A 15,541-nucleotide genomic window follows, 5' to 3' on the forward strand; every position below is an offset into this window, starting at 1 on the left:
GGAGCACTGGGCCCAGGTGGCTCAGGAGGGCTGTGCCTCTGGGGAGCCCCACATGCACCTCCTGGTGTGTCCCCAGAGGCACTTTCAGCCCTGAGGTTGGCAGCAAAGCAGGAAGGGATGAGGCTGTCCCTGGCTCCCTGTGTGACAGCCAAGAGCCCCACTGGGTGCCTGAGGTGTCCTCAGCCTTCTGGGACACAGGGAGTGCTGGTGGGGTCCAGCTGGAGGGTTCCCCCTGGAGGGGTCCTGCTGGTGGTTCACACCACTCCTGACTCATTGTGCCTGGCCAGCATGGGGATGAGGCTGTCCCTAGTCCCCTGTGTCACAACCAGGACACCCTGCTGAGTGCTGGAGCTGCTCATTAACCCCTTCCTTTCTCCTGCCCCTCCTCCTCCTCCTCCTCTCCTGCCTTCCTCCCAGGGACCATAATGCTGAACAGCATCACCGATGGGTTCTTGTGCTGCCTGATGGGCAAAGCCACCAACGCCGTGGGGCCGCTGGACAGCGTTGAGTCCACCAACGGCTACAGCTTCATGGAGGTGAAGCCGGGGAGGATCCTACGGATCAGGCACAGCGCACCCAGCCGCCCAGCCTGCGAGGGAGCCGAGGAGAGCCAGCCCGGGGGCCCGGAGCGGGGCACGGTGCACTGCAAACGGAAGATCACCGTTTACCGCAACGGGCAGCTGGTGATCGAGAACCTGGGCGACGCCGTCCGCTCCGAGATCCTGCACTGCCACAACGGCTCGGGGGAGCCCAACAGCACCGTGGAGCTGGAGCTGTCCGACGTGGCTGGGCAAAGCCCTGCGCAGGGTGCTGCTGGCTCTCCGGGATGCGGCACCCGGGAGGCGGCGGCGGCGGCAGCGGCCGGGGGCAGCGGCAGGCGCCGCAAGCGCAAGCCCAAGAAAGTCGTCAACATCGACTGCAAGAAGCAGATCACCAGCTGCAAAGGGACGCACAGCGACGTGGTCCTCTTCTTCATCCACGGCGTGGGGGGCTCGCTGGACATCTGGAAGGAGCAGTTGGACTTCTTCACCAAGCTGGGCTATGAGGTGGTGGCTCCCGACCTGGCCGGACACGGCTGCAGCTCTGCTCCACAGATCGCTGCTGCCTACACCTTCTACGCCCTGGCAGAGGACATGAGAGCTGTCTTCAAACGCTATGCCAAGAGGAGGAACATCCTGATAGGACACTCCTATGGGTGAGGGATGCTCCTGGGGGGCAGGGATGCTCCTGGGGGGAGGGACACTCCTATGGGTAAGGAACTCTCATATGGATGAAGGACACTCATATGGGTGAGGGACACTCCTGTGGGTGAGGGACACTGGTGAAGGACACTCATACAAGTAAGGCACCAGGAGATCCCAGGAGCCAAGGGATGGATTCATCCCCACCCTGTTCTCTCCTGGGTGGCAAATTCCCAACAAACTCTTCCCTTTTGGGACCTGAGGAGCTAGGAAGCTGCGTGAGGTTTCTGGGTTTATCCCTCAGCTCTGATCTCCTACATCCTCTTGGTGTCCATTCCTGGGCCCAGCTAATCCCAGAGCCTGTCCTGCAGAGGGAAGCTGGCAGAGCACAGCCTATAAATAGAGTAAGCCCAAGAAAGTCAATTAGATGGAGACTAAGCAGGGCTGGGATCAGAGGGAGCTGGAGACAGGCTCTGAGTTGGTCAGCATCAGATCAGAAGGACCAGGCTGGTCCAGGATGGCAGCACCCACACAGGTCCCAGCACCCACATGGGTCCCAGCCCCCCTGCTTTGCTCTGTGCAGCTGTGGGACCCCAAGCTCAACCTCTCTGCCTGGGCTCTGTGGGATCTGTCTGGTTTGGTGTCCCCCAGAGAGGGCTTGGACAGGTCAAAGGAGGGGATGGAGCTTGGACTCCAGCCACAGACCTTTGGGATTTACCTTGGCATGCAGCATCCTCCAGTGCCGCAGGGTCAGAGCAGGGCCCCCATGTCTGCCTCTCCCTGCAGGGTGTCCTTCTGCACCTTCCTTGCCCACGAGTACCCAGACCTGGTCCACAAGGTGATCATGATCAACGGCGGGGGGCCGACGGCGCTGGAGCCCAGCCTCTGCTCCATCTTCAACATGCCCACCTGTGTGCTGCACTGCCTGTCCCCCTGCCTGGCATGGAGCTTCCTCAAGTGAGTGGACAGCACAGCACCATGGTGCTGGGAAGGGTTGTCCCCTGGCCACCACAGCTTCCAGCCACCACAGCTTCCAGCCACCACATCCAACCACTGCTTCAGGAAGAAGTTCTTTGCTATGAGGGTGTTGAGACCCTGGCACAGGCTGCCCAGGGAGGCTGTGGATGCTTCATCCCTGGAGGTGTTGAAGGCCAGGCTGGATGAGGCCTTGAGCAACCTAGGCTGGTGGGAGGTGTCCCTGCCCATGGCAGGGGGTTGGCACTGAAGATCACTTGGTGATCTTCAAGCTCCCTTCTAAACCATTCTAGGATTCTATGAATCTATAATTTGGGTTGGAAGGGACCTTTCAAGGTCATCCAGTCCAACCCCCCTGCTAAGGGGACAAAAGGTTCAATGAGGCCTTGAGCAGCCTGGGCTGATGGGAGGTGTCCCTGCCCATGGCAGGGGGTTGGGGCTGGATGATCTTGAAGGTCCCTTCCAAGCCAACCCACTCTGTGACCCCACAGGGCTGGCTTTGCTCGCCAAGGTGCCAAAGAGAAGCAGCTGCTGAAGGAAGGCAATGCCTTCAACGTGTCCTCCTTCGTGCTCCGTGCCATGATGAGTGGCCAGTACTGGCCAGAGGGTGATGAGGTCTACCACGCCGAGCTGGCCGTGCCCGTGCTGCTGGTCCATGGCATGCATGACAAGTTCGTCCCAGTGGAGGAGGACCAGAGAATGGCTGAGGTATGGGACTGAGTGGGGCTGAATGAGGGCTGGGAGTTCCAGTACCTGAAGGGGCTCCAGGAATGCTGGGGAGGGACTTTGGACAAGGGCTGGGAGTGCCAGGATGAGGGACAATGGATTTGAGTTGGCAGAGGGGAGACTGAGACTGGAGAGGAGGAAGAAATTCTTGGCAGTGAGGGTAAGGAGACACCAGAACAGGTTGCCCAGGGAGGCTGTGGATGTCTCCTGCATGGAGTTGCTCAAGGCCAGGCTGGATGAGGCCTTGAGCAGCCTGGGCTGGTGGGAGGTGTCCCTGCCCATGGCAGGGGGCTGGAGCTGGATGGTCTTGGAAGGTCCCTTCCACCCCAACCCATTCTGTGAATCTATGACCCTGGCTCCTCCTGACATTGTCTCCTGCACCACCTTCCTCCAGATCCTGCTGATTGCCTTCCTGAAGGTGATTGATGAGGGCAGCCACATGGTGATGATGGAGTGCCCCGAGACGGTCAACACCCTGCTCCACGAGTTCGTCCTGTGGGAGCCCGAGACGCCAGCTGGGGACGGGCAAGGGGAGAAGAAATAAAGCAGCAGCAGGAGGTGGTGACTGGGCTGCTCTGACGGCAGAGATGTTCAGGAGCTCAGGACGGTTTGTGAGGGCGGAGGGGGCACGCTGGAGGCTGCCCTTGCCGGGAGCTCAGCTCGTTTTCTTTCCCGGCCGGATCGGAGGCTGGCGGAGGAGCGCGGAGGCTCCGCCCGGGCAGGGGTGCGCGGGGCCAGCAGTGGGGACATGGCAGCCCTCGTCCCTGTCCCCTCGGGGAGGGCCTGGCAGCCGCTGGAGTGTCTTCATCCTGTCTCTTTGTAGTTTTCTTTTCCTCACGCAGTGACCTCCCGGGGACGGAGAGGAGGGGGCTGGGGGGAGTCTGGTGCCCCCCGCGGCAGAATGGAAGAACTGAGAGAGGTTCCTCCAGGGAGAGGGCATCGGCCCCGGAGCCTTCCCGGCCAGTGAGGAGCTGAGCTGGGATTGCTTTAAGGGGAAGCCAAAGGCTCCTTGGCCTCAGCAGTGGATTTGCCTCGCTTGAGCTGTCTACAGGGACGAGGCCACCAAGTGTGGCCAGCAGCCACCTCCAGTGGCCCCAGCCTGGTGCTGGTGAGGATCTGCTTTGCACTGCTGCTCTCTGCCTGGCCAGGAGATGAGGCTGAGGAGGTGACCTGCCCCCCACGGGCACGGCCAGGAGGACCAGCAGCTCCCACGCCACGGTGGGATTGGGATTGCTGTGGTGGGGAGGATGAAGCCAGACCCCAGCTGTCCCTGGTGCCACCGTCTGTCCCCAGCCACCCTCGCTTTAGGTGCCTCAGTGCCAGCTTCTGCAGCCCCCTGTGCTTGCCCCCTGCTGCTCAGAGCCATCAGCACCACTCAGCACCTCCCACAGCTCCCACTCCACTCACCCTTCCCAGCTGGAGCTCCTCCAAGACACCAGGACCTGCCACTCGCTTCTGGACCCCATCCCTGCTGAGACCATGCCCACCCCCCTGCTCTGGGAGACCACCAATGCATCATCCCCCTCCCAGTGGTGATTCCTGTGTGGATCTGTGAGCTCCTGGAGCAGCACAGGAGTGACAAAGAAAAGCCACGAGGGCCAACAGCTCATCACCTGCTGACACCCTTCTGTGCAGAGCCCTCTGGTCACATCACCTCCTGCCCTCTGTGCTTCACACCCCACTGCCTGGAGCTGGGCAGGACCAAGAAGGTACCTGAGAAGTGTGGAGCAAGGACCTGGGTGCTTGTGTGGGGTCCGTGGGGTCCCAGCTGCACTGGGATGGGTGGGAGCCTGAGCAAGCTGGGAGGAGATGGCCCCAGCCTCCCCCTACTCCAAAGAGTGGAGCCTCCCCCCCCACCTCTCCTCTCCTCTTCTTCTCCCCCCATCTAAACCAAAGAAACAATCAGCCCCACGCTCACCCTTGGCCCACGTCCCACCCAGTCCCTGCTGGCCCCAAACGGGGCTGGCACTGTCCCTCTGGGACACCCCAGGTTGGCTCCAGGGGCTCCTGGCTCAGCAGAGCTGCTCTGACCAGAGCTGGCACTCACCTGCAATGAGCCTTCCTCCAGGCTGAGCTCATCTTCCTCCCAAACTGAGTGATGAAGAGGAAGGATCCTTCAGAGGTGGCCCCGGCATGAAGGGGACCCCCACGTGAGGAGTGTCCCCAGGCAGCCTCCCTTTGCCCCTGCCCCTGCCCCCTGGAACCTGTCTCATAATGAGAATTTTAATGCCCCTGGATTCAGATGGTCCTCACGAGCCCCATCCCACCCCCACCCTGCCCAGGGGACACCCCACAGTGCAGCCAGGATCTGCAACGAGGGTCCCCCAAAACAGCCCCCCCCAGCACATGGCTCTGCCCCTGCTGTGTCAACCCCCTCCCAGCCCCCACCTTAACCAGCTCCAGGCCACCACGGGTGCCCAGCTGGTGACCACAGCTCTTCAACCTCTCTTTTGCCACGGAGTCTGTGCTGCTTGTGCCCATGCCAAGGCCACCCCCGTGCCATGCCCTGCGCCGTGCTAGTGCCACTTCAGCCAGTAAAGCCCTGGAACATTCTCAGCCATGCCCTGACTCATGCTGGGGAGAGACCGCTGGGGACTGGGAGCATGGCAGTGGGGAGGGGAGGCCAGAAATCACCCACAGGCAGAAATCTCCCCAACAGCACCCACAACCCCGTGGGGATGGGGTCAGCACCCACAACTCCTGATCCCCAACAGCACCCATGGCCCTATGGGGACAAACTGAGCACCTACAGCCCCCAGCCACAGCTCCCCAGCAGCACCCAGAACCCCATGGGGACAGAGTCAGCACCCACATCCCCCAGATTCAGCTCCCAAACAGCATCCACGGCCCTGTGGGGATGGGGTCAGCACCCATAACCTCCACCCCTGCACCCACAGCCCTGCAGGGACAGGGTCAGGACTCACAAGCCCACAGCCCCACCTCCCCATCAGCACCCACAGCTCCCAATCCCTGCTCCCTCCCCCTCAGCTCCCACAGCCCTGCTGGGACAGGCTGAGTACCCACCAAGCCACAGGGACAGGCTCAGCACCCACAGCCCCCATTCCCAGCACCCACAGCTTTGATTTTGTAGCCCCCAAAAAACAAACACCAAAAAAAAAAAAATAAAAGGATTTATTTCATCACCCTTTAGGGAGCTAGAAAAATAGAGAGATCCTCACCAGTGTTCACGACATAAAACCTGAGCACTGCAGCCACCTCCTTGGTGAGGTGCAGGCAGGGGTGGGGGTGCAGCCCAGCATCATCATCATCCCCCCAGGGTGCTCAGCGCCCCCCCTGGATGTCCGCGGGTCGCAGCTGCCGCTCGCCCTCGGCCAGGAAGATCCTCATGGCCCTGTGCAGGAGGTGGACCCCCAGCCGCCGGCGCCGCTCTGCCGGCCAGCGAGCAGCAGCCCCATAGCTGTTCCCCTGCCGCTGGTTGGTGATGGTCTGCAGCCCTGTGGGGATGAGGTCAGCACCCACAGCCCCCTGGGGATGGGGTCAGCACCTTGCCCCCCACCAGCACCCACCCCCAGACAGCTTTTCCTACAGGAGATGGTGTTGGGAAGGTTGCATCCAGACCCTGCACTACGGCCCCCAAAGTCCCCAGGTGCCCCCGGGATGGCCACTTTGTGTCCCCTTGGCTCCCTCAGAGGGATGCAGGGGGTCGAAGTGGCAGCAGAGGCGATGCCAGGAGCCGTGGCAGGAGAGGGGGGCGCTGGGCAGCACCCTGTGCCCACTCACCCAGAGCCTCCACGAGGCAGTTCTCCCGTGTGTAAGCCTCTGCGGGGATGCTGCTCTGGAAGCAGTGCAGGGAGACCACGCCCTGCCCACTCGCCCAGATCTCCAGGATGCGCCGCACCTTGGGGCAGCCCTGGGGGACAGAGGGCACAAGCACCATGGCCTCAAGCCCCCAGTGCAGGCCCCCGTGCCCATCACCATGGCCCCTCAGCCCCCCAATGCCCAACACCTCAACCGTGACCACCCAGTGCAACCCCCCATGCCTATCACTGTGGCCCCCAGCCCCTTTGCCCATCACCACGACTTCAAGCCTCTCAGAGCAGCCCCCCGATGCCCACCACTATGGTTCCAAGCCCCCAGTGCAGCCCCCCCATGCCCAGCACAACGGGTCCAAGCCCCTAGTACAGTCCCCCCGTGCCCACCACCATGCCCCCAGCCCCAGAGCCTACCCCACCCTCTGTGTGCCGGCGCGGTGCTGGCTCAGTGCCTCGGTGAGGTGGTGGTAGGGCCTGGCACGAGTGCCCTTGCCCACGTAGAAGATGGCTTGGACGAAGGTCCTGAAGCACTCTGCTGGGCTCAGGCAGTGGGAGCGGAGCGGCAGGTTCTGGGTGGTCCTAGGGGTGCGCACCCCCAGCTTTAGGTCCCCCCCATCAGGACCCCCCCACACACCCCGGAGCACAGGGGACACACGGGGTGGTGGCAGGGCCCTACCTGGGGTCCAGGAGGAGGTAGTTGAAGCTGGTCTTGCCCAGCCCTTCCCGCTGGTGCCAGCCGCGGCCGGGATGGTCAAACTGCTGGGCCAGCACCAGCTCGTCCGGGGTGCAGTCGGGGACCTGCCCAGTGCTCAGCGCAGCCACCAGCTCGGGGCTGTGCCCTGCCTGCGGTGCCCGTGCTGGCACCGGGGAGCTCCGTCAGCCCCACGCTGGCACCCGCGGGCTGGCCAGGTAGGGTGGGGGATCCCCGGGACTCACCTGCGCGATGCCCCCGGGGTGCCCTCGCCAGCTCCTGAAAGCGTCGCAGGTAGAGCCCCCGAGTGAGCTCCGTGATGGGACCTGGGTTGTGCCCCAGCGCCTGCAGCCGCCGCCGCAGGGCTGCGTCCGACAGACGCCCTGGTGGCACCGGGTACACGTGTCTGTCCTGGGCTGGGGCATCCTTGGGGCTGGCGGCAGCCTCTGTGCCAGGGCTGTGCTGCTTGGTGGGTGCCTGTCCCTGCTCCTCATCCTCCAGGGGCTCCTCAGAGCCGCTGCAGCTGGAGGGTGACAGCAGCCTGGCCGAGCTCCCCGGTCCCACCGCGGTGCTGCCCAGCAGATGTGGAGCCAGGAGGTGGCTGAAGCTCCCACGGGGACACGGGGACGGCTGTGGCCCTAAGGGTGAGGGGTCCTGCCACCCAGAGCCGCCCTCCAGCACCCTGAGGTTGGCATCGCCAACATCATGGGGGGAACGTGGAGCTTCTGACTGGGAGTCCTGGTCCCCAGGCACCAGCAGCACTGTGGGACTGGAGGAGCCCCGAGTGTCTGATGGGGAGCTCTGGGGGTCCCCAGGAGCCAGCAGGACCGTGGGGCTGGTTGAGCTGCTGTCCCCCGGGGGTGAGCTGGGCTGGCTGGGGGCTCTGGGGAGGATCTCTGTGTCATCCAAAGAGGCTGTCCCCTCTCCACCCTCCCCTTGCAGGGTACCACAGTGCCCCGAGGTGGTGGCAGGGCCCCTGGGGACACCCTGGGGTGCTCTGAGCCTGGGGGGCCTCCGGGGCATCTCCAACGTCTCATCAAAGAGGGAGGAAGAAGAGGAGGAGCTGAAGCGCTGGGCGCAGGCCCGCAGGCGGCTCTTGGTGCGGGGGGTGATGTGGCAGTGCCCGGGGGACCCCTGGCCCTGGGGGGTCACATCCCCAGAGGCAAGAATGAAGGAGCTGAGACGGGATTCTGGGGTGCAAGGGGAGCTGTCCTGGATGCTGCACCCCTGGAGCTGGGCAAGCAGCTTCCCTGTCTCACCTCCCCCTGAGCCCTCCCCACAGTGAGGGACTGCCCTTGAGACCCTCCCCAAATCCTCACCCTGGCCCTGCTCTGTGTCTGGGGGGCTGGTAGGGGGCGGCTCCAGGGGGGCAGCTCCCTCTGGGGCAGGGGTTTCCCCTGGCTTTGGCTCCCTGGTTGCCGAGGGTTGGGGGGAGCAGTGGTGCTGAGCCCCCTGGCACCCCCCAGCCTTGCTGGGCTCCAGGGTCTCCATGGCACTGACAAAGACCTCACCGTCCCCGCTGCTGTCCCCAGGGCTGCTGGGGTCCCAGCCCCTGGCCCCTGCCTCCAGCAGAGGGATCCCCAGGCCAGTGGCACCCAGGGTGGTACTGCCTGGCCCTGCCCATCTCATTGGTGGTCCCTGGGGGACACCAGGATGGTGCTGAGCCGCAGGACCCAGGCTGTCTCCATCCCTGGGGTGCTGGCATGTCACAGAGCAGCTGCTGAGGCCACCTCGGCAGAGATGGAGAGCCCGGGGGGGTGTCCCCCCATCAGCCCCCAGGACCCTGCCACGACGCTGGGGATGTGGGGAGCTCAGGGACCCACTGGGACCAAACTCCTGCTGGGAAGAGGGGACAGGGCTGCCCCCAGCACAGGGCTCAAGGAGAGGCCAGGGGGGACCCCATGTCCTTCCCCCCACCCTCCAGCCCTGGGGGGGTCCCTCCCCAGGCCCATCCTCAGCCACAAGCAGTGTGCTGGAGGCAAGGGGCTGCGGGGGGCCCCCGGGGTCAGTGTGGGGCCATGAGGTGAAGGAAGGGATGGAGAAGGGTGGGGGACACTCCTGCCAGAGTGGAGGGTCCCCCAAACAGCAGCCACCCTCCATCTCCTCCAGCAGGGACCTGCGGGTGCTGCTCAGGAGCCCATCCATGGGGAAGATGCTGCCAGTGCTGCCATCCTCGGTCAGGAAGGACAGGGAGCACCTGGCCCCCCCTGGGTCTGGGGGCAGAGATGGGTGTTGGTGTCACACCCAGGCTGGGGGGGCTTGATCAGCCCCCTCAACACCCACCCTGGCCAAGGGAACACCCTGGGGAGCTCACCCTGCATGAAAGGCTCATCCTGGGCACGATGTGAGTGCCACCTCTGGGTGCCCTGCTCCAGTGCCAGGTCCACAGCTGGTTTTCCATCCTGCAGGGAGCAGATGCTGCTGCCACCATCGCTGGGGCCACCATGGGGTGACACAGCCCGGCTAGGTCCCCATCGTGGGGTCACACAGCCCTGCCAGGACCACCCCAGCAGTGACGAAGGTCGCAGTAGAGGCAGTAGCTCCACGGTGGTGCCCCTGTCCCCAGAGCTGTCCCTGGGGGCACTGACCTGGGCTGAGCGCTCCGGATGCCGCTGCTTCCTCAGCAGGAGCTGGAGGCATCTGAAGCACCCCCGGGACGCGGCGACGTGCAGCGGGAGCAGCTCCGCGGAGGACCTGGGGCGGGCAGCTGAGCTTCACCCCCAGCCCCACTCCAGCCAGGGGTCAGGGCCGTGGGCAGCAGCTCCCCCGGGAGTCACAGCAGTGCCATCTAGCACCGGGCTGTGCCCCAGCCCCTCGCCCCCGGGCACCGCCCCTCTGGCTCAGAGCCATGCAGCTGAGGCACCCAAACTGTGACCTCCCCAGGGCCAGGACGCTCCTGTGCCCCCGCCAGTGCCCCCTCCCCTGCCAGTGCCCATCCCAGGGCCTGCACCAGAACCCCACGTGCCCGCCCTGCAGTGCCAGCAGCTCCCCCTCCCTGGTGCGGTGTCCCCTCGGTGCAATGTCCCTTTCGCCATCCCCATTCCCCTCGCTGCTGGTGTCCCACTTCCCGGTGCAGAGTCCCTGTTCCCTCCCACGCCGGGACAAGTCCGTACCCCGGTGCAACGTCCCGGTTTGTTCCCTCGGTGCGATATCCCTTTCTCCGGTCCTGATTCCCCGTCCCCCCGATCCCGGTGCCCCTCCCCGTGCTTGGTAGCCCCCCTTCTCGGTGCAACGTCCCCGTCTTCTCCAGCACCGGTATAAATCCACCCCCGGTGCCAGTGCCACTCTCCCCGGTGCAATGTCCCTTTCCCGCGTCCCCAGTCCCCGTACTCCCGGTACCGCTGTCTCCCCTGGTGCCGATGTCCCTCGCCCCGGTCCCGGTGTCCCCGCTCCCCCTCCCGGCCCCCTCCCTTACGTCTCGTGCCGCCTCGCGCCGCTCATCTCGCCCCGCCCCGCCCGTTCGAATTCCCCCGCGCACCGCCCGGCGGCACCTCATTGGCTGACGTAGCGACCAATAGAAAGCTGCAGAGTGGCGAAACCACGTCCACAAACCCTCCAGCGCCCCCTAGCGGCCTGCGCCTGAACCGCCCCAGTGCCCCTAGCACCGCCCAACGCCCCTAGGAAGCGACCAGCGCTCCCAGTGCCCTACACTAGCACCACGCCCTGCGGTATCGGCCAGCAATGCTGTGATCCCAGTACCAGCAGCAGCCTTGCCCAGTGCCTCCTAGTAGCTCCCCACTGCTCTCATCCCACCTCTGCAGCTCCCCATGGATGCCATCAACTGCACCACTCAGCTCCGTGCCATCTGCAAAGCTGCTGAGGGTGCCTCCCTCTCAGCCCAGAGAGTGGAAGAGACTTCCTGAAGGACTGTTACTAAACCCACTAGTTTTGACCTTTGTTTTGAAAGTTTATTGGATCATCTTGACACAAAATCATTACAGCAGCTTGTGGTATATTGGGTTTTTTCTCCTTTTTTTTTTTTTTTTGTCTTTTTTTGTCTTTTAGGGAATGTTGATAGCAAATAAATCTGTGACTGTAACACATCATAACAGTTTCCAAAGTCTAGAATCACTGCACAGGATTCTGGAAGAGAAGACTCTACATGCTAAAGTGACAGTATTCATTCATGGATTTAAAAAAAAAAATAAGATAACCAAAACCCCAAACCACTAATTGAGGACCAGCATCCTTTAAGACAATTTGAATATCTTCAGCTGTCTAACACACAAAGTGGCTAACCAAGGGAGGTTGACCAATACCAAAACCTACTCCCATTTGCCTCTGCAAACCAATCCCTGCAGCACAGCAGTGGCCTCAGAACATGAAGCTGAGCCTTCATGGAAAGCCTCTCATGTGAGGAGGGAGTGAAGAGCTTAGAGGACAGGACACCCACCTGAAGAGGAAGATGAAGACTTCACTCTGCTCCCTGTTCAGATGCTGACAGCTGGAGTGGTTGGTGGCAGTGCTGGAGAGGTACAGATCAACCCAACCCCTCCCTGGGGACCCATCTGAGAACAGCAACCTGCAGTTCCTGACCTGTGCCTCAAGGCAAAACTCTTCAGGTGAGTTCTTAACAGCAAGGGAAATAAGTGTGGGTGGGGGGAGAAAAAAATAAAAAAATTGAAAGCAAGATATTTTGGAGGAGAACATTGATCAATGAAGCATCTCTGTGAAGGACTTGGTGACATCCCATTCCAGTCAGGGAGTCCACAAGGCCTCAACAGTGCAGGGTGGACCTTCTCTCTCTCCCCTCTGAAGGGACCTGCTGCAGATAAGAGTCCATAGCTCCTCATCCTGCCAGCCAGGTGGGGAGAGCCCTGCTGCAGGGACCTGGCTACACCTCTGCTGCTGAATCTGCACCACTGCTGCCAGGGCAGGGCCATGGGACACTATGGGGACAACACAACATCTCTGACTTCACAGCACAGAGGGAGGGCACAGGGCTGAACCTGCAAGTGTTGGGAGCACAGGGGGATGACACAGGTGGGGGCGTCACTAACCTGGTAGTGGTGAACCTCCTCTGGTGAGCAAAGTGATCAAAAAGCAGGAACAGACCCCCCTTGGGATTTCCAGTTTCTAACCTCTCAGGAATGTGAAATTGAAGTGGACTCAGAAAAAAAAAAAACTCTCAGCAGGGACTGCTGGAAGGGGAGAGGCCTGCCAGCCTCCATTTGCAGGGGGTGGTCAACAGGGGCAGAGAACCAAACAGCACCACACTTCCAGCCTGTCCCATGCATTCCCTCTTGACTCTTTCAGCTGTCATGAGAAGGAGGTTAAGGCTCAAGGCAACTACTACAGACAGAAACTCACAACACCCCCAGCGCTCACAGGGCCCACTGGGATTAGCTCAAGGACAGGGAGGATGTTTATATGCTGATCACAATAGATCTTGAGATATAATAATAATAATAAATCATATATATAAAAAACAAAAAACAAATAATCCAAGAGGCCTTTAGGTCCAGCACCAGCCTCTGCTAGAAATATACATCACCTACAGCAGCCCTGAAGACACAATTCCATGGCTATGGATCACACATCAGCCTTCCCTGGCAGCAAGCACAAGCAGCAGGCTCTGTGCTACTGGTGCCAAGATCCTGCTTCATCCACCAGCCCCCCACAGATGGAGAGGAGATGGCATCCCCATGAGCTGCTGAATAAATAGCTCCCCCCCTCCCTCCCTCCCACCCCTCCAGTCACATCACCAGGATCTCTTTGGGCTAGAAAGGGTTAACACCACAGCTTGTAAAAAGGGTGGAAATCAACAAAAGAAACCAAAATAAAAAGGGGAAACATCCAGCTTTAGAATGTCTAAAGGGCCAAGAGTGGTGGAGGGAACTGAAAAGCAGCAGGAGCCCCAGGGGAGAACATGCGGACCAGGGAGAACTTAACACTTGGGTCTGCTCATCTTTACATCTCAGGTGTGGGTCTTGGAATACTGGAGAAGGAATATTCAGCACTTGGACAATGTCTCTTTCATCTCATCCAACAAGTTGCTAAGCAGGGTGGAATCATTGCATTTCCCATCTATGGATATGGAGTTCTCTCCCTTGGGAGGAAAAAGAGAAGGAATCCATCAGCTCCACCTCGAAGCAGGGATGATTTTATTTCCAGTTCCCAGGTGGAGCCTCCATGGGACCAAGAGGTCAGTCTGAGGAAGCCATGGGTGCTGCTGCCACCCTCCAGAGATGTGATGTACAACAGAAATCCCCAGGGAGGTACAGGCTTGGCAGCAGCACAGTGACCACTTCCAGCCCCCCCCGCCATGGGCAGGGACACCTCCCACCAGCCCAGGTTGCTCATCCAGCCTGGCTTTGAACACTTCCAGGGAGGCATCCACAGCCTCCCTGGGCAGCCTGTGCCAGTGTATCCCCACCCTCACTATAGAGAATTTCTTCCTCTTCTTTTCATCTCCAGTCTCAACCCCCCCTCCTCAAGCTTCAATCCATTCCCTCTTGTCCTGTCACTGTGACTCTGCCCTGGTGTCCCTGGGTGATTCAGGCAGGAAGATCTGCCTTGCTGAGAAGATGAAAAGGCTTCTGGGAATTCAAGCTGGATAAGGGGAGATTTAGGCTGGGGATTAGGAAGAAATTCCTCCCAGTGAGGGTGGTGAGACACTGGCACAGGTTGCCCAGGAAGGTTGTGGCTGCCTCCTCCTTGGAGATGTTCAAGGCCAGGTTGGATGAAGCCTTGAGCAACACGGTCTAGCAGAAGGTGTCCCTGCCCATGGCAGGGGGGCTGGAATTGGATCATCTTGAAGGCCCCTTCCCACCCAAGCCATTCTGTGCTTCCCTGACCCTCTGAGGTGTCCTGGCAGTGGCAGAGCTCTCACCTTTTTGACCAGCAGGCAGACGTGGTGGCCCTGGATGGAGCGGCTGTACATGGAGGCGCAGGAGTCGACACGCTCCACCACTGCAAGGGAAGCACAGCTCTTGTTTAGGGGGACTCTGGGGGCACCTCTTAACACAGCCCTTGCTCCCCATGCTGAGGAACAGCTGCTTTGCCTGGCCTGAAGGAACAGAAGCTTCCACTGAGTGAGGGGAGGAGGAGGAGGTCATGGTTAAGATGATGCCTGGCTCCTCTCTGGGCTGCTTCACAACACTGGAGTTAGCTTCTGAGAGAGCTGCAAATGTTTTGTGGCCACAAACCACCAAATGCAGATTTCTTGCCCAGAAATTCTTCCAGCCAGGCAATGTCTAAAGCAGATACAAGAGCAATTTGCTTTGCTTCAGCCAGTGCTTGTGTTTTAATTAAGAAATCCAAACTTCCTGAAGGAGAGCACCAGGGGAGGAGCTAGGCTGGAGCACTGAGGAGCAAACACCCTCCAGAGAGCACCTGCAGCCCCAGCTCTAAGCAAGCTGCCCCTGTGGTACCTGCCACATGCCTTGCTGGGCTGGAGGGAAGCCACAGGGACAGGAGAGTCCATTAGAAGGAGCTCTGAGGACACCAAGGTAGTACAGAGCAGGAAGAGCCTCTCCCAGATTGATCCAATCTGGCCATCAGCTGCTCCTGTCACTAAGGCTGGGGAGCATTGAGCTCAGCAAGCAGAGCAGAGACTTGTGCAGAAGGTTCTGCATCAGGGAAGACTCACCTGAAAAATGATGATGAAAACAGATCTTTGCCAGTAGATGCTGGAAGGAAATGCTAATTCCATCTACTTTAATAGAGCTCATGTGCAGATCTCCAGACTCTAGGAGCTTGGCAAAAGCATCGCTGTAGAAGAGGAAGGAAACAAATCAACATCTGTGCTGGAAAGCTCCATTGAAACCTGTACCATCAGCCCCATGCAGACTTTGAGAGACACCTCAGGATGCACTTAGGTGCTGCCAAGCTCCAGGAGACTCCCTGGAGTACCTCAACCAGAGCTCCTTTCACACCAGCCTGCAGAGCAGACAGCTCCTCCAAGTCAGTCACTGGACAGATTTCAGCAGCCAAACATGCCCTGAGACAACTCAACTGTAACCAGCAGGAGCAGCCCAAGTCAGAAGCATGCAGAGGTGGCCTGCAGCCAAAGCTCAGCCTCCCATGGGCAGCAGAAGCCCCCAGAGCTGTGCTGTGCTCCCTAGAGGCCACTTACCTATAGCAAGGCGTCGTGATCAAGTATGAGGCGCAACTGAAGTGCAATTTGAAATCTAGTTTGTCATGGGTTGAACCTTCATCATTCTGCAACAGGTCAAAGGAAAGGAGATGAATGG

The 15,541-nt window shown here is 60.6% G+C and overlaps 3 protein-coding genes across 5 annotated transcripts in view; 1 reads left to right on the forward strand and 2 right to left on the reverse strand.

Annotated features, from left to right (window-relative positions):
• The first annotated feature begins 425 nt into the window (after positions 1 to 425).
• ABHD8 (abhydrolase domain containing 8) lies at positions 426 to 3,426 on the forward strand. The gene is made up of 4 exons (XM_054396265.1): positions 426 to 1,195; positions 1,968 to 2,138; positions 2,648 to 2,864; positions 3,277 to 3,426. Exons 1-4 carry the CDS (start codon positions 426 to 428, stop codon positions 3,424 to 3,426), a joined length of 1,308 nt encoding a protein of 435 aa, XP_054252240.1.
• A 2,738-nt stretch (positions 3,427 to 6,164) lies between these two features.
• Positions 6,165 to 10,842, reverse strand: ANKLE1 (ankyrin repeat and LEM domain containing 1). The gene is made up of 10 exons (XM_054396064.1): positions 10,460 to 10,842; positions 9,935 to 10,040; positions 9,661 to 9,838; positions 9,440 to 9,559; positions 7,961 to 8,536; positions 7,592 to 7,729; positions 7,332 to 7,512; positions 7,075 to 7,234; positions 6,624 to 6,753; positions 6,165 to 6,337 (listed from the first exon to the last, which is right to left on the reverse strand). The coding sequence occupies exons 1-10, from the start codon at positions 10,840 to 10,842 to the stop codon at positions 6,165 to 6,167; spliced, it is 2,145 nt and encodes a 714-aa protein (XP_054252039.1).
• A 2,199-nt stretch (positions 10,843 to 13,041) lies between these two features.
• The window catches only part of AP3D1 (adaptor related protein complex 3 subunit delta 1), a 32,788-nt gene continuing 30,288 nt past the window's right edge, over positions 13,042 to 15,541 (reverse strand). For all 3 annotated transcript variants that reach the window (XM_054396336.1, XM_054396335.1, XM_054396334.1), the window contains 4 exons: positions 15,424 to 15,509; positions 14,938 to 15,059; positions 14,179 to 14,258; positions 13,042 to 13,395 (listed from right to left, as the gene is read on the reverse strand). In XM_054396336.1, the coding sequence (XP_054252311.1) occupies positions 13,300 to 13,395; positions 14,179 to 14,258; positions 14,938 to 15,059; positions 15,424 to 15,509 (384 nt within the window). In that variant the 3' untranslated portion in view covers positions 13,042 to 13,299. The remainder of the gene's footprint in view (positions 13,396 to 14,178; positions 14,259 to 14,937; positions 15,060 to 15,423; positions 15,510 to 15,541) is intronic.

The sequence above is a fragment of the Indicator indicator genome, chromosome 36 (genome assembly GCF_027791375.1).
Source record: "Indicator indicator isolate 239-I01 chromosome 36, UM_Iind_1.1, whole genome shotgun sequence".
In the NCBI taxonomy this organism is placed as follows: Eukaryota; Metazoa; Chordata; class Aves; order Piciformes; family Indicatoridae; genus Indicator; species Indicator indicator.